Source organism: Orussus abietinus, unplaced genomic scaffold (genome assembly GCF_000612105.2).
Source record: "Orussus abietinus isolate OABI.00-Male unplaced genomic scaffold, Oabi_2.0 scaffold35, whole genome shotgun sequence".
Classification (NCBI taxonomy): domain Eukaryota; kingdom Metazoa; phylum Arthropoda; class Insecta; order Hymenoptera; family Orussidae; genus Orussus; species Orussus abietinus.
In genome coordinates this window covers 856,374-876,380 of record NW_019394237.1, presented here as the reverse complement: position 1 = coordinate 876,380, position 20,007 = coordinate 856,374, and the positions used below count along the sequence as shown (strand labels likewise).

At 45.2% G+C, this 20,007-nt stretch overlaps 1 protein-coding gene across 2 annotated transcripts in view; it reads left to right on the top strand.

Annotated features, from left to right (window-relative positions):
• Nucleotides 1-1,109: 1,109 nt before the first annotated feature.
• Nucleotides 1,110-20,007, top strand: part of LOC105695035 (low-density lipoprotein receptor-related protein 2) — a 44,479-nt gene continuing 25,581 nt past the window's right edge. For both annotated transcript variants that reach the window (XR_001103578.2, XM_012416255.2), the window contains exon 1: nt 1,110-1,571. Coding sequence is in view for 1 of the 2 variants with exons in the window: in XM_012416255.2 (XP_012271678.1) it covers nt 1,406-1,571 (166 nt within the window). In the remaining variant the exon portion in view is untranslated. The remainder of the gene's footprint in view (nt 1,572-20,007) is intronic.

Genomic DNA, 20,007 nt, shown 5'->3' with positions numbered 1-20,007 from the left:
AGAACCAAAATGGCGTCGAGCTCTCATATTTCGATCAATATGCAATTATCGAAGGCTCTGATATGAGAATCGAAAGGGTTAGGACAATTTTACGACAATTTAGAACACTCTGGTAGTCGATAAACTCGCATTTGAACGGGATAAAAGCAAAAAAAAGTGTCGTATGCGCTTCTATGCCAAAACGATGGCAATACGAGGTCTCTTTACTTCGATTTCTTTATAATTATTGTACGAAAACGACAGGTGGAGTATGCCATTTGGTACAATACGCAATATAATTCGACCCAGCTGTCGATATAAAAACCAACGTCGGAAACGTAGGCATTCAGAAAAACCTTCTTCATCGACGTCGATCAAGTTCCCCGACGTGTTTCACTTCACCTTAATAAGGCAAGAATTATTAATTAGGCATCCGCATTAATTGGCACGACGCTAGGGAAGCGAGCGATCGGTCTTCGCGTAGTTTTTGCTCATCGAGGGGCACGTCCGAAAGGAGCGTTCTTTATCGTCGCCGGGAACTAGTCGCGTGGCGGAAATCAGATATTAATCTCCGGGACGGAGTCACGCGACGGCGTCTGCAGAAGCGTCGGGACGCCCCGGTATTCGGGTATCCCTCGACTCTATGGAAATCCATCGGCCAACCGGCGGCATAATCGAGCGATTCCGCGCTGATCGCTTCCTCCGGAAATTCCGGCTACGTAGCCAACTTCCGGCCATCGAATGCCCCCGCTATGCGCGGCGAGTACACGAGCGTAATTGTATTCGGCTAGTACCGGTGCTCGTTCGCTTTTCGAGTGCATTAGGTCATCGAAACGAGAAACGCCGGGCTGTTTCCTGCGAGTACCCTGCCTCTCTGGTACTCTGGAAAGAAAATCCCCAGGTCCAAAACCCCCTAGAGGGTCGCTCCTTTCTCGTCCCGTCGCTACGACGAGTTCCTGGGGTCGAGAAACACCTTCGAAGGGACCCGAGCGATCGGGAGGACGGCGCCGATCCCGGGAAGGGGCCGCCGGTCGCGCGGCCCCGCTAGTTCGCCGACCGTCCGCCGGGGGGCGCCGCGGGGCCAGCGGCCCGCCATCTTGGAGCGGCCGATTCGCGGCTCAGTCGGCCGCCGACCGCGACCGGGTGAACGCGGGCCCGCTCGAGCCATGGACTAGAAGAGGCCTGCCTGCCGAGAAGCGCTCTCGTGCGATCCCTGCTGGATCCCTGTTGGATCCTGACGGCTTGGACTGTCCCCCGGCCCGCCACCCCGCCCCGGCCACCCCTCTCGGCCTCGCCGCAAAGTGTGTCGGCAGGGTCGTGTCGCGCGTGCGCGCCCGCGAGCGCGTAGGTGTGCCCATAGCGTGTCCGTGTGCGCGGCCGCGCTCCAGTGTCAGTGCGCTCACGAGCACGGGGGCCGCGCGGCGGGATGGCGCGGGCTGCGGGGCCCAGGCCCCACGGGAACGACGCCGGGCCCGAGGCTCGGGCCCCTCGCCGCCCGGACTCGACGACCGCCCTGGACGCCAAGGGCCGCGCCCTGGCGGCGGCGGTGATCCTCCTCGCCGGGACTCACCTGGCTGCTTCCCTGAGACACGGTATGCACGGGGAAATATGCGGCCCGCGGTCACGGAGGGTTTTTCGGCCCTCCGTGGTTGACGAGGCGCGGGCAGGGGACGGCGCCGCGACGCAACAGGTGGCCCAGAGCTTCCAGCCCCCGACGGGGGGCTTCCTCGCGTTCAAGGCCAACCTTGCTCGGCTTGATTTCTTTTTACAATTGTATATCGAGGGATTATCCTTAGATTTTGTAATATCGTATCGGGAATAGTTTTTTTAAGCTCTCTGGAAAGAACGAGCATTCGATCAGAGTGTTCCTCACGTTCAAGGCCAACCTCGTTCGGCTTGATTCTTTTTTGTACAATTGTATATTGAAGAATTATCCTTCGATTTTGTACTATCGTACCGGGAATTATTTTTTTAAACTCTCTGGAAAGAGCGAGCCCTCGACGGGGGTCTTCTTCGGGTTCAAGGCCAACCTCGTTCGGCTCGATTTTTTTGTACAATTGTATATCGAAGAAATTATCCTTCGATTTTGTACTATCGTACCGGGAATTATTTTTTTAAGCTCTCTGGAAAGAGCGAGCCCCCGACGGGGGTCTTCCTCGTGTTCAAGGCCAACCTCGTTCCGTTCGATTTTTTGTACAATTGTATATCAAAGAATTATCCCTCGATTTTATACTATCGTATCGAGAATTATTTCTTTAAGCTCCCTAGAAAGAGCGCCCAGTCTCTGAGGGGATCTTCCTCGCGGTCAAGGCCAACCTCGTTCCGCTCGATTTTTTGTACAATTGTATATCGAAGACAATCCCTCGATTTTATACTATCGTACCGGGAATTATTTTTTTAAACTCTCTGGAAAGAGCGAGCCCTCGACGGGGGTCTTCCTCGCGTTCAAGGCCAACCTCGTTCGACTCGACTCTTTTGTACAATTGTATAACGAAGAATTATCCTTCGATTTTGTACTATCGTACCGGGAATTATTCTTTACGCTCTCTAGAAAGTTCCTTGTATAGCACTCGGAGCCTCTCCCGGTGACCCCTGTCACGTCGTCAAGGAATACCTGTATGCTAATTCCAGGTGAATCGCGGTGCCGTCTCGACTTTACGGCCCGGGTGTATCGAGCGTGCGATAAAAACAACCGTCCCTGCGGAATATATTGACGGATTAATTTATGCGAATTGAGGGACGACTCTCTGACTTGACGTCGATTGGGAGTATTCCCTTTTTTTAATACGAGAGGTACGGTCGAGCGGCTGTTCACTTGGGAATCCGTGAAAACGATTACCTTCTTTAAAGGCAGATTGCCCTTGATTTCATATAATGAACAACAATGCGACGTTCGGCTTTAAAATCATGACATTTTTCGGGGATTTTCAATGATTTACAGTAATTTATGCCAAATGGACGACTCTCTAACTTAACGTCAATTGGGAGTATTCCCTTTTCTTGAATACGAGCGGTACGGTCGAGCGGCTGTTCACTTGAAGATCAGTGAAAGCGATTACCTTCTTTAAGAACAAATTGCCTTTGATTTCATATGATGAATAACAATGCTACGTTCGGCCTTAAAATCATGACATTTTTCGGTGATTTTCAATGATTTCCAGTAATTTATGCCAAATGGACGACTCTCTGACTTGACGTCAATTGGGAGTATTCCCTTTTCTTGAATACGAGCGGTACGGTCGAGCGGCTGTTCACTTGAAGATCAGTGACCTTAAAATCATAAAAGTTCGACGATTTCCAATGGTTTCCAGCAATTTATGCTTGCGATGTCCAGCTGATTTCCCACGTGATTTAAAGCGTTAAAATACGTGATTTCCTGGGTGAATCCCCCCTCGGGCACGATCCTCTCCCTGACGGATCGGGCGACCTCGAACAGAGATTCGGATGTCTCTTTCGATCCAGTGTCCCGGCGAATGGGGAGTGTTATCGGCTCGACTCGTTTGGCTTGTGTTATGTTGCAAACCCGGTGATAAGATATTATTATGTCGGGTCTGGTGCGAGCACGGCGACCACCATCGACGAGGAGGAAACGGAGTCCTCGGAGAGGGTACCTCGGAATTTTGGGAACGAGTAAATGTGATGCCACCTGTATGCGTTATTTTGTATGACCTCTTCTTTTTGTATTCGATTCCTTGTTTTTTTTTTAGTTATTTATTTATTAATTTTTTTTTTTTCACGGCGAGGCAGATCGGTCAGGTGGATCGGCGGCGGCCACCCCGCGATTGCCAATTACGATTGCGGGGGGTCGTTACTATAAATCCGGTGTAATGGTTACGTTAACCCGTTATTGCGGACATTTATCATAATTCGAGCTAATGTCGGAGCAATCACGGTAATCGCGGCTAGTATCCGATACACTTGCTCCAGGTCGTGGGTACGTTGCCTCTGACATTGCGCCGCGGGATCGCTTTATCGAACGGGCCGGAAACGCTGGATCTTCCTCGGTCAATTAGCCGTAAACGCGGATCTGGGAAAAATCGGCAATCGATTAATCGATGGAGGGGATTCGAATTGATCGGAAGGGGGCGACTTCGCTTGGAGGTTTACGACGGGTGGAGTTAATAGGAGTTAATAGTTAGTAGGAGTTATAGGAACCTATAGGAGTGCTCCTTGACGTTAAAGAAAAAAAAAGATGCAAACCTACGTAACCTTGAAAACGATAAAGTGACCATTTTCAAGATTTTCAAGATTTTCAAGATTTTTTTTATGGCTTAGAGGTTCGGCAGTCACTTGAATGAATTTACGTGCCTACCCTGTGGGTAGTACTGATATTGGTCGTTGCATATTGATAATAAATCAGCGTTATTCAGGTTACTTATCAAATGACCCGGAAAATAAAATGTAATCGGGCACAAGTTAGGAAGAAAAGATGCCTAATTTTCTCGCGTTTACTTTGTTTGTAATCGCGTCAGAGTGTTTGGGTCAATTTAAAAGACAACAGACGATTAAAAAAAAATGCAAAACCTCCCGCGACCTCGAAAACGATAAAATCACCATTTTCAAGATTTCCAAGATTTCTTTTCTAAGTTGCATATTGATAATAAATCGGCGTTAACCAGGTTACTTATCTAATGGCCCGGGAAAGAAAATGTAATCGGGGAGATGTTAGGAAGGAAAGATGCATAATTTTCTCGCGTTTAATTTATTTGTTTATCATGTCAGAGTGTTTGGGTCAATTTAACAGACAATGGACGGTAAAAAAAAAGGATGCAAAACCTCCCTCAACCTCGAAAACGATAAAATCACAATTTTCAAGATTTTCAAGATTTGTTTTCTAAATTACATATTGATAGTAAATCGGCATTATCCAGGTTACTTATCTAATGGCCTGGGAAAGAAAATGTAATCGGGGAGAAGTTAGGAAGGAAAGATGCCTAATTTTCTCGCGTTTAATTTATTTGTTTATCGTGTCAGAGTGTTTGGGTCAATTGAAATAACAGACGTAGCCCTGAAGGGAGGAGGCAGGACTCCTGTCCGGAACCGCGGCCGCGGCGGAAGTCGCAAGGAATTGCCGGGGCGCGCGGTTAACGAGCTCGCCGTCGCCCACGTAACTATATCGCGCGACGGGTCCTGGCGGGGAGTTCCTAAAAATAAGTAGAAGCGACGTGGGAACGAATATGCAAATGGAGGTATAAAAGGCGAGGAGGGAGCGATCGGGCCGCCTAAGAGGAGGAAAATCGAACTCGGGGACGCCAGGGCAGCCGGTTTGTCGATCGTCCTCTCAACTTGTTCCTGCCCTCGTTTACGCATACATCCGTGTAGGATAAAGAGCGCAAAAAGAGGGGTCCCGATCGTAAAGCTTTTGCGTGTCGCCTCGCAAATAGGTGGGACGGGGACCGAGGGAGTCGTCGGCGGCTTCTACGGGAACCCTTACCCTGGGATTCGTTTTGGAAGATCGGGAGGAGAGGGAACCCTTACCCTGGGATTTTTTTGGAAAATCGGAAGGAGAGGGAACCCCGGGATTCGTTTTGAAAAATTGGAAGAAGGGCGAACCCTTACTCTGGGATTTGTTTTGGAAAATCAGAAGGAGAGGGAACTCCGGGATTCTTTTTGAATAATCGGAAGGAGAGGAAACCCTTACCCCAGGATTGGTTTTGGAAAATCGGAAGGAGAGGGAACCCCGGGATTCGTTTTGGAAAATCGGAAGTAGAGGGAACCCCGGGATTCGTTTTGGAAAATCGGAAGGAGAGAGAACCATTACCCCGGGATTCGTTTTGGAAAATCGAGAGGAGAGGGAACCCTTACCCCGGGATTCGTTTTGGAAAATCCGAAGGAGAGGGAACCCCGGGATTCGTTTTGAAAAATCGGAAGTAGAGGGAACTCCGGGATTCGTTTTGGAAAATCGGAAGGAGGGAGAACCCTTACCCCGGGATTCGTTTTGGAAAATCGAGAGGAGAGAGGAGAACCCTTACCCCGGAATTCGTTTTGGAAAATCGGAAGGAGAGAGAACCCTTACCCCGGGATTTGTTTTGGAAAATCGAGAGAAGAGGGAACCCTTACCCCGGGATCCGTTTTGGAAAATCGGAAGGAGAAGGGTCCCTCGAAATTTCCGGGAGAGGAACGTCCTAAGGTCGGGAGGAAAAGAGGAGAGCCAGATCTCTCTCGAGAGCGAACCCGGCTCGTTAGCCTCCCCGTGGTGGGTACCCCCGAAAGGTCGTAATCGGTTCACACGGACGTGCCGGTTCGTTTCGTAGTTCCTCCGGGGAGGGGAACAACCGGTTCCTCGACGATTCCCTCCGAAATCGTAGTCCGGGTCCATTAAAAAGACGGAGGAGCCCCGGGGATGCGGCTCCTCCAGTCGCGCCGTTTCGATTCCTCCGGCTTTATTTATATTTTCCTTTCCTCTCCCTCTTGATCTCTTCTTCTTCTTTTTCTATTCTTACTCCCGGATAACGCGGTAAAGGCAATGGAATAAGACAATGCTCGTACGAGGAATTTATTTCCCCGGATAAGAGCCCCGCGATTGGACAATCTCGCGGTAAGCGCTCTCTCGGCCTTCTGCGTTAATCTTTATTTATGCCTTACGCGTGTTTAACTCGATCGCACGTACTCGCGATATCCCGGTCTTTATGGGAGATTGTTCGGCCCTCCTCGGCACGTAGATCCCGAGGAGACATCCGAGGTCGTTCCTCGATGTTTGCGACAACACCGTGCCGAAAGGCCCCGAGCGGTTTCCTTGTTTTTCTTCTTCTTCTTTTTTTTTTCTTCTTTTTTTATCCACCCCGACTTCCGGTTTACCGGGGCTATCTTTATCCGTTTGGGTACCAGAGGTTTTTTAAAAAGACACGGCCGAGAAAAGCCGAACAGCCCAATAGGGCTTTATGAATGGGATCATTTTCCGTCACTTCTCCGTATCGTTCGAATGCACTGGGGGTTTTTTCTTATTTTTTTCCCCCCTTTTTTCCTTTTTATTTTCCGACATGAAATCTGAACACCGCGAAAGCGGCGCGTGCGACTCAAAGGGTTAAGTTTATGACAACAATGTGCCGAATGGCTCGTGCGGTTTCCTTGTTTTTTATGTCCACCCCGACTTCCGGTTTACCGGGGCTATCTTTATCCGTTTGGGTACCAGAGGTTTTTTTAAAAAGACACGACCGAGAAAAGCCGAACAGCCCAATAGAGCTTTATGAATGGGATCATTTTCCGTCACTTCTCCGTATCGTTCGAATGCACTGGGGGTTTTTTCTTATTTTTTTTCCCCTTTTTTCTTTTTTATTTTCCGACATGAAATTTGAACACCGCGAAAGCGGCGCGTGCGACTCAAAGGGTTAAGTTTATGACAACAATGTGCCGAATGGCCCGAGCGGTTTCCTTGTTTTTTATATCCATCCCGACTTCCGGGTCTCTTTATTTTGGAAACAATCAGGGAAACATCCTCCGGGGTTTCGAGGTGTCTCGTGGTATCTCGAACGACCGAAATATCGACTATGGCCCACTGCTCGATAGAGAACCCGAGAGTCTCTCGGGTTCTCTATCGACTGGACCGACTCCGAGGTTCATCAAGTCTTGTTAGCGTAACCTCATTCAAGATTCCATGCCAAGATCTAACCCAGGATGTGGCTTAATTCCTCCTCCAGTCCCGACGAGCTCTCTCCGCTCCTCGTCCCGGAGATTTCTTCCCGGTTTCTAACTCCCCGGTGGAGGCGCGTCGACGCCGGTCCCTTCTCCTGGTCGACGGGGACGCCTCGCGTCGCGTAATCCTGGGTTACGTCGGGACGATGGACGACGTCCGGTCTCGTCAAGGAGGACGATTCCTTCGGGATTAAAGAATCCTGGAAGAAATCCCGAGCTTTTAGGACTCCCTATGGGCACCTGTCAGCTGTTCACCCGCGAGCACGTGGTCGCGGGGTACAGTCGCGGACGTTAAGGTGACGTGAGAGTGGCCTCGAAGAGGTTTCGTTTTTTAAAACTTTTCTCCCAACTCGGCTTACCGAATACTTTGAATCGTTACAACGCGAATAGGGAGACTATAAAGAATGTCCTGAAACTCATGAAATTTCAATTCTTTTGCTAATTTGTTTATGGGTATTTTAGAAATAGTTTATAAAAAATGAAATTTCCCGAGGTTTAGGACCTAGCTTAAGGTCTCCGTATTCACGTTTTAAAGTATGAAACGATTTGAGACACTCGGTTCAGAGAAAAGTTTTATGAAGGATTCAGCTTTCGGATGCCGCTTTCACATCCCCTTAAGAGGATATGAAAGAGCCAGCCTATATATGTATCTGAGAAGTCAAATCGTTGGGGAAAGTATTCCCCGAATTGGGTGTACCGATTCGTTTGAAATCTAACCACGTGGATATGGAGGCAGTAAGGTCCTGAAACTCATGAAATTCCATTTTTCATGAAAAATTTATTTACTTATCATGGACTGGAGCCAACGTAGTGTGGTCCGGGCACGTGTTCGATGTTTTACGATTCTTGGAGGCTTAGAATCGAAAATAATGAGTTTCAGGACCTAGCTCGAAGAATTTAGGATTCCATAGAAATGAAAATGTATATATAATAAATAATAAATATAATAACATAAATATAAATGTTGGTAATGGGACGCGCCAGCTTATGTTCCCACTTGAGTATTCAATACGGCATTACCGCCAAAAAGGGCATAGATGAATTTTATTTTATCGACGTCGATGAAATATCTTAGCGCCTTTCATATCCTCTTAACGGGTGGACTGGACACGACGCTGCAAAAGTCACATCCGAGCGCGAACAACTACGAGACACGTGGGTGGTCGAACAATCGAAGGCTGTTCAACCTAACAATTACTTGACTCAAATCAATTGTAATAAATCGGAGCCAACGGCTCTTTCGGAATGACGACAATTCATTTGGGACCTATGAATTATTCTTCGATTTAACTGGACATTTCGTAGGGACTGGGTCGATGAAAGATTTCATTCGCTCGGTGAACTCCTTTCTTCGGGGTGTTCGTCAAATTCGTTCATCGCGACAACTCATTTGGCACGTATGAATTCACGACAATTCATTTGGGACGTATGAATTATACTTCGATTTTACTATAGTACTTTTTTTTCTTTTTTGACTTGCCAACGTGAATAGGGAGACTAGGTCCTGAAACACGTGAAATGTCAATTCTTTTCAAATTTCTTCATAGGTATTATAAAAATAGGTAATAAAAAAAAAAATGAAATTTCCCGAGTTTCATGACCTACCTTAGGGTCTCCGTATTCACGTTTTAACCCTTTGCGGACGAGTATCGGCAAATAGCCGCCCAAAAGCCTTTATAAAGGAAAAGTCGCGTCCGCAAAGGGTTAATATATGAAACTATTTGAGACACCCAATTCTATGAAAAGTTTTATGAACGATTGAGCTTTCGGATGCCACTTTGACGTCCCCTTAAGTCCAGTTATCTCTTGCAGTCCACCATGGTGTGGGATTTATGCGTCGGGACATATTTACCTTGCTATCGCGTGGTTGTATACTTTTAGTATAGTACTTTTTTTTCTTTTTTGACTTGCCAAAGTCAATAGGGACTCTATAAGGAAGGTCCTGAAACACGTGAAATTTCAATTCTTTTCAAATTTCTTCATAGGTATTATAAAAATAGCTAATAGAAAAAAAATGAAATTTCCCGAGTTTCATGACCTATCTTAGGGTCTCCGTATTCACGTTTCAATACATGAAACGATTTGAGACACTCGGTTAGTAGAATAGTTTTATGAACGATTGAGCTTTCGGATGCCACTTTGACGTCCCCTTAATTCCAGTTATCTCTTGCAGTCCACCATGGTGCGATATTTATGCGTCGGGACATTTACCTTGGTACCGCGTGGTTGTATACTTCTAATATAGTACTTTTTTCCTTTTTTCTTCTTCGATCATCCGCTCCCTAATTTTCACCCGAAGCACGGGGCTTCGTTTTGTCCTACCGTGGTATTTCACATCGCTCGTCGACGGGAGAGCCGACGAAATTCCACCGAATGCTCCGTGAGGCCACGTTTCTCCCGGCTCGGCGGGGACGGAAAGGGCCAGGGAAACGGGAAAAGGAGTGGAGGGGAAAGGTGTCGGGTCTCTCCAGGTGAGCTCTCCTCCTCGGCCCGATCCCCGGGCCCGGCCGGTACGGCAGGTAAAGTCAGTAGGCGGGCGGCAGGTTCGTTCACCTCGGCCTAGCGGCCGACCGGATAGCGGGACCCTGGCTCCGATGGACGAGCCCGATCGTGCCTCCCTGTACACGAAGAGAGCGTACGGGAGTGCCGGTGCATCTCCGGGAACCCTGGCCCCCTCGATTTCGGCGTCCCCCCCTCCGTCTTCTATCTCCTCGTCTCGAGACGCTATTACCTCGGATATAGGGGAAAACGTAACGATTTCATCAAGAAACAAGGGTCGATTCGATCGCCCAGACCGAGGAATTAAGGTTATCTCAAATCAGTCGATTCGAATAAAACACTTTTCTTTAAGGGTAATTGACCAGTGTTCGAAACGTTGACACGTGACTCGTGATCATGAATGAATTGTCCTGGTACGTTAGACATTTGAATTTTAAAAGAATTCGAGAAAAGATTTTAATCGTTAAGGTGAAGTGGAACCCACCTCAAATCAGTCGATTCGAATAAAACACTTTTTTAAGGGTAATTGACCAAAGTGTCCGAAACGTTGACACGTGACTCGTGATCATGAACGAATTGTCCTGGTACGTTAGAAATTTGAATTTTAAAAGAATTCGGGAAAAGATTTTAATCGTTAAGGTGAAGTGGAACCCACCTCAAATCAGTCGATTCGAATAAAACACTCTTTTTTAAGGGTAATTGACCAAAGTGTCCGAAACGTTGACACATGACTCGTGATCATGAATGAATTGTCTTGATACGTTAGATATTTGAATTTTAAAAGAATTCGAGAAAAGATTTTAATCGTTAAGGTGAAGTGGAACCCACCTCAAATCAGTCGATTCGAATAAAACACTTTTTTAAGGGTAATTGACCAAAGTGTCCGAAACGTTGACACGTGACTCGTGATCATGAATGAATTGTCTTGATACGTTAGACATTTGAATTTTAAAAGAATTCAAGAAAAGATTTTAATCGTTAAGGTGAAGTGAAACCCACCTCAAATCAGTCGATTCGAATAAAACACTTTTTTTTCTTAAGGGTATTGGAACTGTCCGAAACGTTGACACGTGACTCGTGATCAGGAAAGAATTGTCCTGATACGTTGGAAATTTGGAATTAAAAAAAAAAATGGTTTAACCTAACCCAGATGAGAACTAAAATGGCGTCGAGTTCTTATATTTAGATCGATATCCAATTATTGAAGGCTCTGATATGAGAAACGAAAGGGTCAGGACAATTGTACGACAATTTAGAACACTCTGGTAATCGAGAAACTCGTATTAGAACGGGATAAAGGCAAAAAAAGTGTCTTATCCGCTTCTATGCCGCTTCTATACCAGAACGATGGTAATACGAGATCTCGGAGTGAAGATTTAGTTGACATGGAAATCACAGATGGCGCAGGGGATCCCTCTGCAGTGAATTAAGGCCTCGGAAAGCATGAATCCAGAGGATTTCTAAAGTCTCACTTCAATTTCTTTATAATTATTGTACGAAAAGGATAATTAGAGTATGCCATTTAGTACAATACGCAATATAACTCGATCCAGCTGTCGATATAAAAACCAACGTCGGCAAAGATAGGCATTTAGTTAAATCATCTTTACCAACGTCGATCAAACTCCTCTACGCGTTTCACTCCACCTTAAGGTGAGATGAAACTTAAAAGAAATAGTGTTTCATTCGAATCGACTGATTTGAGGGGGAGGGATTTTCACTTCACCTTAACATTTAAAATCATATAAAAATCACCATAACATTTAAAATAAAAAAAAAATAAAAAGATGAAGCGAGGGAATACCTGTCCACACCTGGATTCCTCCACCCGCGGAGGCGTCGAGCTACGTGGAAAAGGGGGCGAATTTCGAAATCGCTGACTCGACGTTAACGGGGAAAATATCGACCTCTCGATCGACCACCACGAGCGATCGAGTCGATATCGGTAATCGACGACCCGTGGAGTATCGATTTGCCCTGCCTTGGGGGAAATCTCGGTTCCGGCCAACATTGGAGGATTAACATTAAATTCCGGATTATCGGCCGGGGTGCTTGCATACGTCCGCGTACAGTGGCGGACATGAGTGCCTTCTTGTAATTCATTGGCGCCGCTGGGTCGGCAGGGGAGGCATTCATGACCGCCAGTGTACACCTGTTCGCGCACCTGTTCGGCCCTCGCCGACTTTCATGTTTTATGGATCCATCGTCGGCCTTATCAGTGGTCACTGGGAACCCTCGATTCCGAATTCCGTCTCCGATTTTTTACATTTTTGTTTTATTTTGCTTTTCCCCCTCGGCTGGCATCTCGTTCGCTTTAAATCGAGACTCCGTAAGGTGGAGTCCCTAGTCGGCGCTATTCGGGCCAAGACCCGGTGTTGACTCGAGTCGGTCAATTACCCGACTTCCGCTCGGTGAACTGGGACACTCGAATGTCCCTCTCGATCTGGAATTAATCGACCAGACACCGTTAACGTTCGCCCGAGCGCGGCTCTGCATGCCCCGGGATTTTCTCCATTACACTTGCGAGGTGCGTTTCGATTTTCTTGCTTTCATTTTGTGTACATATATNTATATATATACGTACATCATATATATGGATATATATACACATCGGACAAGAGAAAATTCGGAGCGTGGAGTCTCTATAAACGCGTTCGATTCATGAGAATCGCGCTCAAAGATATTCTCGATACGATCGGCGTGTTTCAATTTTATTGTTTTCATTTTGTTTACACATATATGTATGTTTTATGCGATATCGGACAAGCGAAAATTCAGATAGTGGAGTCTCGATAAACATGTTCGATTCTTGAGAATCGCGCTTAAAGATGCTCTCGATGCAATCGGCGTGTTTCAATTTTATTGTTTTCATTTTGTTTACATATATATGTATGTTTTATGCAATATCGTATGAGAGAAAATTCGGAGAGTGGTCACGATAAACATGTTCGATTCTTGAGCATCGCGCTCAAAGATGCTCTCGACGCAATCGGCGCGTTTCAATTTTATTATTTTTATATTGTATACATATATGTGTATGTTTTGTATATATCGGACAAGAGGAAATTCTTGCTAAACATGTTCAATTCTTGAGAATTGTACTCGAGGATGCTCTCGGCGCGATCGGCAGTAGGACGAGACGAGAGGTACCTCTCTCCTCTGGGGGAAAATGGGAGGAAAAAAAATCCCTAGCCGAGGTCTCCGCCGACTAGTCGAGGGACCAGATCGCGTCTCGGCTCTCGGGCTCGAGGTGAAAGTTGAAGTTTCCCACGAAAGGCCCCTCCTTGGTCGTATCCTCGAATGCTCGAACGCGAGCTTAGGGATTTTCTTTGTCCGAGGTGCGGCGCACCTTGCGGTGCATTCTGCCGTTATGCAAATGCAGGCGCGTCGTAATGCCTGGATCGAATTTTTCGAGTCACGCCGTCGAAGTCGCCTGCCTTCCTTACCGCCGTTTCCCTGGGTCCCCTGAACAGGTGGGCCGGGATCGCACCTGTCGACCGATCGGGTTGACCCGGGTCAGGGTTGACCAAGGCCGCGGGGGGAATCCTCGGGGTACCCTTCCTCGAGGGGGCTCTCGAAAATCGGAAAAGGAACGTTCAGGGAATTCCTTCCATTGTTCCGACGTTGATTAAGGGGATGTGAAACACGTCGAGGAACTTGATCGACGCTGGTAAAGAAGATTTATCTAAACACGTACGTTGCCGACGTTGGTTTTTATATCGACAGCTGTGTCGAATTATATTGATTATTGTATCAAATGGCATACTCCACCTGTCGTTTTCGTACAATAATTATAAAGAAATCGAAGTGAAACTCCAGAAATCCTCTGGATTCATGCTTTCCGAGGGCCTTAACTAATTCTTCACTCCGAGACCTCGTATTACCGTCGTTTTGGCATAGAAGCGCATAAGACACTTTTTTTGCCTTCATCCCGTTCAAATACGAGTTTAGCAATTACCAGAGTGTTCTAAATTGTCGTACAATTGTCCTGACACTTTCACATCTCATATCAGGGCCTTCGATAATTGGGTATCGATCGAAATATCAGAACTCGACGTCTCTTTAGTTTTGATCTGGGTTAAGTTGAATATGTTTTTTTTTAATCCAAATTTCGAATGTGTCAGGACAATTCTTTCATGATCACGAGTCATGTGTCAACGTTTCGGACAGTTCCATAAAATACCCTTAAAAAAAAAAAATGAAAAAGTGTTTTATTCGAATCGACTGATTTGAGGGGGGTTTCACTTCACCTTAATGCTCCACTCGAAGGAACGGCACCGCGTGGGAATTCAAGTGCTTTCAAAGTGAAATCACGCCGCGGTGACGTCCGGGGATGAGCCCCTCTTTCTCTCTCTCTCTTTCTTTCTCTCTGCACTTTTAATCGAGCCGTCTCCGCCGCTCGTTAATGCTCGTCATTATTCCGAGGGAACCGAGGGAATCCTCCTTTTCTCCGTGTTTTTTTTTGTTCTTCTTCCTCTTTTCTTGTATTCTTCTTTTTGTTCCCCTTGAGTCGCAGTGAGAAAAAATTGCAGTATGCGTTATCGGTACATTTGTTACGTAGACGCCAGTCTGTACAGGTCGTATGATACAGAAGTATGGAAAGAAGACGTAACTTTACAAATTGTATATGGCAATTGTATACAGTTTTTTGTATTCTTCTTTTTGTTCCCCGTAAGTCGCAGTGAGAAAAAATTGCAGTATATGTTATCGGTATAGTTGTAACGTAGACGCCAGTCTGTACAGGTCGTATGATAGAGAAGTATGGAAAGAAGACGTAACTTTACAAATTGTATATGGCAATTGTATACGGTTTTTTGTATTCTTCTTTTTGTTCCCCGTAAGTCGCAGTGAGAAAAAATTGCAGTATGCGTTATCGGTACATTTGTAACGTAGACGCCAGTCTGTACAAGTCGTATCATACAGAAGTATGGAAAGAAGATGTAACTTTACAAATTGTATATAGCAATTGTATACGGTCTTTGGATTCTTCTTTTTGTTCCCCGTAAGTCGCAGTGAGAAAAAATTGCAGAATGCGTTATCGGTATAGTTGTAACATGTAAGGTCGTATGATACAGAACTACGGAAAGAAGACGTAACATTACAAATTGTATACGATAGCGCCTCCGATTATTTGCGTTTTATTGTTCTTTATTCCGGATCCTAATCGACCGATGTGTTGAACGGCTTCGACATCGGCTTCCGGGTGAATACACGCGCCTCCACCTACGTAATGCCGACGATCAACAGGTGGCCCTGGTCCCGGCTGCATACCGAGTACCTCGAATAATTGCACCTCCTCTTGCCGATACTCCCGGACATTTTCCTTGCACTGAGAAAAAGAAATATATTACTGCCCGAATAATACACGATCGCGAGAAACAATTATATCATTGAGAAAAGGAAAAATCAGTGTCGAATTAAACCAAAGTCTCTTTTCTCACTCAATCTGACGTTTCTTTGGACGCACTCAATTGCAGGATTTTCTCACCGGGTATTCCTTCGAGTCAATGGTTTTTTTTTTTCTCAAGGTGGAAATTCCTATGAAAATGTGAACACTCGAATTATTTTTATTTATTTTTTTTTCATAAAGTTCATCGATAGATGGACGATTTCTTTACAATTATTGTATGAATACGATAGGTAGAGTATGCCATTTAATACAATGCCCAATATTATTCGACCCAGCTGTCGATATAAAAACCAACGTCGGCAACGTATGTATTTAGAAAAAGCTGTTTTACCGACGTCGATCAAGTTCCTCGACGTGTTTCACATCACCTTAAGTTCCCGGGCTCGTTAGGTCTTCCCTCGAATTCTGCTGCACCGCCAGCTGGGCCTCTGCTCTTCATTTTTTATTTTTTTCTTTGCCTTCTCTTTATCATTCGCCTCGACTCACACACAGACACACACGTTTGTGTATGCAGTCACCGAGTGCGCACACTCGCCAAGGATGCCGTCCTCGCCTTCTGCGCCCGACGACCTCCAGGAATCCGCTGACTGGCCTCTCGTCGGGTCACTCGCCCTCCCCCTCCTTGTATGAAATATCCCCCCCCCCCTTTTTTTAATTTCCAATTTTGATTCCCCTCGAACGGCGAACATTTCCGACATCCCCGGAACACCGGGAGTGGCGCGGTTAAGAGGACTCAAAAATGTATTTGGCTCGAAACTCTACCGAGTTTCTTGATATGAAAGATATATATATATGAGAAGTCAAATTGGGAAAAGTATTGGCCGTTTTGGGTGTACCGATTCGTTTAAAATTTTACCACGTGAATATGGAGGCCCTAAGGTAGGTCCTGAAACTCCCGAAATTTCATTTGTTATTAAAATTGTTGAAAATGGCTATAATGAAGTTATCTTAAAATAGAAATTGAATGGGTTTCAGGATCTTCTACACAGCCTCCATATTCACATTGGCAGGTTTCAGAAAATTCGGTACACCCGGTTCGGAAAAAAGTTTCATAAATGATACCTCTTTGACGTCACTTTCACATCACCTTAAGGTGATATGAAAGAGATCATATATATGTATCTGAGAAGTCAAATCGTAGGGGTATGTATTCTACAAAGTGGGTGTACCGATTTGTTTTCGATTTTCCCACGGGGATATGGAGGCCCTAAGGTAGATCCTGAAACTCATGAAATTCCATTTTTCATGAAAAATTTATTTACTTATCATGGACTGGAGCCAACGTAGTGTGGTCCGGGCACGTTCTCGATGTTTTACGCCTCTTGGAGGCTTAGAATCGAAAATGAAGAGCTTCAGGACCTAGCTCGAACAATTTACAATACCGTAGAAATGGAATATTACGGAGTCAGATGGGAAAATGTGGGAAATACTTTCACCAACGATTGCAAGAGAATGCTGGCTTGTCCCGCGGCTGACACGTGTTCTTAGAGGAAAAATTTAGTTGCAGCTAAACGTCACAGATGGCGACGTCGGTTCGTCAGAGTATAAACAATCACGAATTCATGGGATTTCGGCAGTTTTACGGCGATCTTTTTCTCATTACTTTACCGAAATGACATATAGAACCCTTCAGGTCGTATAATTCTCAACGTAGACTGTAAAAGACTTCAATATAAATATAAATGTCGGTAATGGGACGCGCCAGCTTATGTTCCCACTTGAGGATTCAAAACGGCATTACCTCCAAAAAGGGTATAGATGAATTTTATTTTATCGACGTCGATTAAATCTCTTAGCGCCTTTCATATCCTCTTAAGGGGGCGTCCACGCTGCGCGTCGAGACGATCGACGGCGACCGGCGCGCCGCCTGAGCGGAATTAGCGCGGCGCTTAGAGCGATTAGCGCGGGACGTGTGCCGATTGGCGATCGTCCTGGTCGTCGAGTGGAACACGAGGCGAGGCGAGAAAAGATTTCCTACCACAGGAAACCCTACCTGGGGGGCATCGCCGAGAGAGCCACCGGTCGTACCACTTCCGTGGTCGCGCCGAGATTCGTCTCTTTGTGTCCTGAGATAAAAAGAACTCATTGAATTCTTTCGTTTCTATGAAATGTCTCTTTGAGTGGTACCTAAGAAATATCTCGGTAATTTAAGAATATTAAAAAATATTTATTTGAATGGAATTAATTGTCGTAATTCCGATTTAATGTAGGAGCCAATTTATTCGAGTTTGAGTCGAAGTAATTACTCTTTGTATTGGGAAAATATTCCCTTGGTTCAATGACACTTTTATCTCGGAGTACGTAGGTCGGTACGTCATTTCTAAAAAATATCTCGGTAATTTAAGAAACATAATTATTTGAATCTAATAAATTGTCATTATTCCGATTTAATGTAGAAGCCAATTTATTCGAGTTTGAGTCAAAGTAATTATTCTTTGTATTGGGAAAATATTCCTTTGGTTCAATGACACTTTTATCTCGGGGTAGATAGGTACGTACGTAATTTCTAAAAATTATGTCGGTAATTTAAGATACAAAATTATTTTAATCGAATAAATTGTCATAATTCCGTTTAAACGTCACAGCCAATTTATTCCAGTTTAAGTCGAAGTAATTACTCTTTGTATTGGGAAAATATTACCTTGGTTCAATGACACTTTTATCTTGGAGTAGATAGGTACGTACGTCATTTCTAAAAAATATCTTGGTAATTTAAGATAAATAAGTATTCGAATCAAATAAATTGTCATTATTCCGATTAAACGTTGCAGCCAATTTATTAGAATTTGAGCCAAAGTAATTATTCTTTGTATTGGGAAAATGTTCCTTTATTTCAATGACACTTTTATCTCGGGGTACATAGGTACGTACGTAATTTCTAAAAAATATTTCGGTAATTTAAGAAAAAATTAACTATTCGAACCGAATAAATTGTGATAATTCCGTTTAAACGTCGCAGCCAATTTATTCCAGTTTAAGTCGAAGTAATTATCCTTTGTATTGGGAAAACGTTCCTTTGGTTCAATGACACTTTTATCTTGGAGTAGATAGGTACGTACGTCATTTCTAAAAAATATCTCGGTAATTTAAGAAAAAATTAACTATTCGAACCGAATAAAGTTTAAACGTCGCAGCCAATTTATTCCAGTTTAAGTCGAAGTAATTATCCTTTGTATTGGGAAAACGTTCCTTTGGTTCAATGACACTTTTATCTCGGGGTACGTAGGCTGCCAACCGGTCGCTTATTCGGCCGGTTAATCAACTAATTGGACAATTAGCCGTGAAATTAAGTAGTGCCCGCGGAACGGTCCGTGACGGAGCGGAACGACCCGCGAAGTCACCTCGGAACTCGGGTCGTTGAAGGCGTCGATGGCACGAAAGTTTTCCCCCAAATTCGAGGGGATTATTTTGCGACATCTCATGCCGAATGATAAAGCCGAGGTGCAGGAAGGAGGAGGGATATTATTGCCGTCGACTGTACGACCCGGTAGTTGGTTACGCGCCGCGGAACGAGAAGTCACTGATCCCTGGTAACAGAGGTGACGGAGGTCCGTACCTTAATTCAATATGGCGATTCGGCGCCGCCGAGCGGAGTCTGCGGAGCCGATAATTTGCCCTTCTAATTAACCCTTCCTGGGCGTAAATCTGAAAGCTGCACCGGCAGTGCCTCCTTCAAGACGAGGGCATACAAAGAGGCTCTCTCCCTTCCTCATTTTTTTTTTTTCAAAGTACTCAAAGGGCGCAATTCGGCCCAATTTAACCCAGCCCAGATGAGAACCAAAATGGCGTCGATCTCTCGTATTTCGATCGACATTCAATTATTAAAGGCCCTGATATGGCAAACGAAAGGGTCTGGACAGTTGTACAATTTAGAACACCTTCACCTTAACACATTCGAGATCGGAAAATTTTTCCCGTTTCAAATACTGAGTACCGGGGAAAATAATGAAATTCTGAAACTGGTTGCCGCAAACTTGTGTAGTTAAAAGACGTGAATTCACGTCAGCGGCAATCAGGAGTAGAATTTAAAATGACGTGAATTCACGTCAGCGGCAATCAGGGATAGAATTTAAAATGACGTGAATTCACGTCAGCGGCAATCAGGGATGGAATTTAAAATTACGTGAATTCACGTCAGCGCTCGCGAATGTGTTAAGGCGAAGTGAAACCCCACCTCAAATCAGTAGATGCGAATAAAACACTTTTTTCTTTAAGGGTATTGGATAGAACTGTCCAATCCGTTGACACATGACCGGTGATCATGAAAGAATTGTCCTGATACATTCGAAATTTAGATTTTGTAAAGCAACGTAGGTATGTAGATAGATCTTCTTTACCAGCGTCGATCAAGTTCCTCGACGTGTTTCACATCACCTTAAGGGCGGCGCGCCGCTTTTTAAGGGAATCTCCCGATTTTCTCGCCGGGGGAAATTTCATAAAAGACCCGAAAACGGCCCCGCGACGCAGGGCCCCGATTAACGGACGCG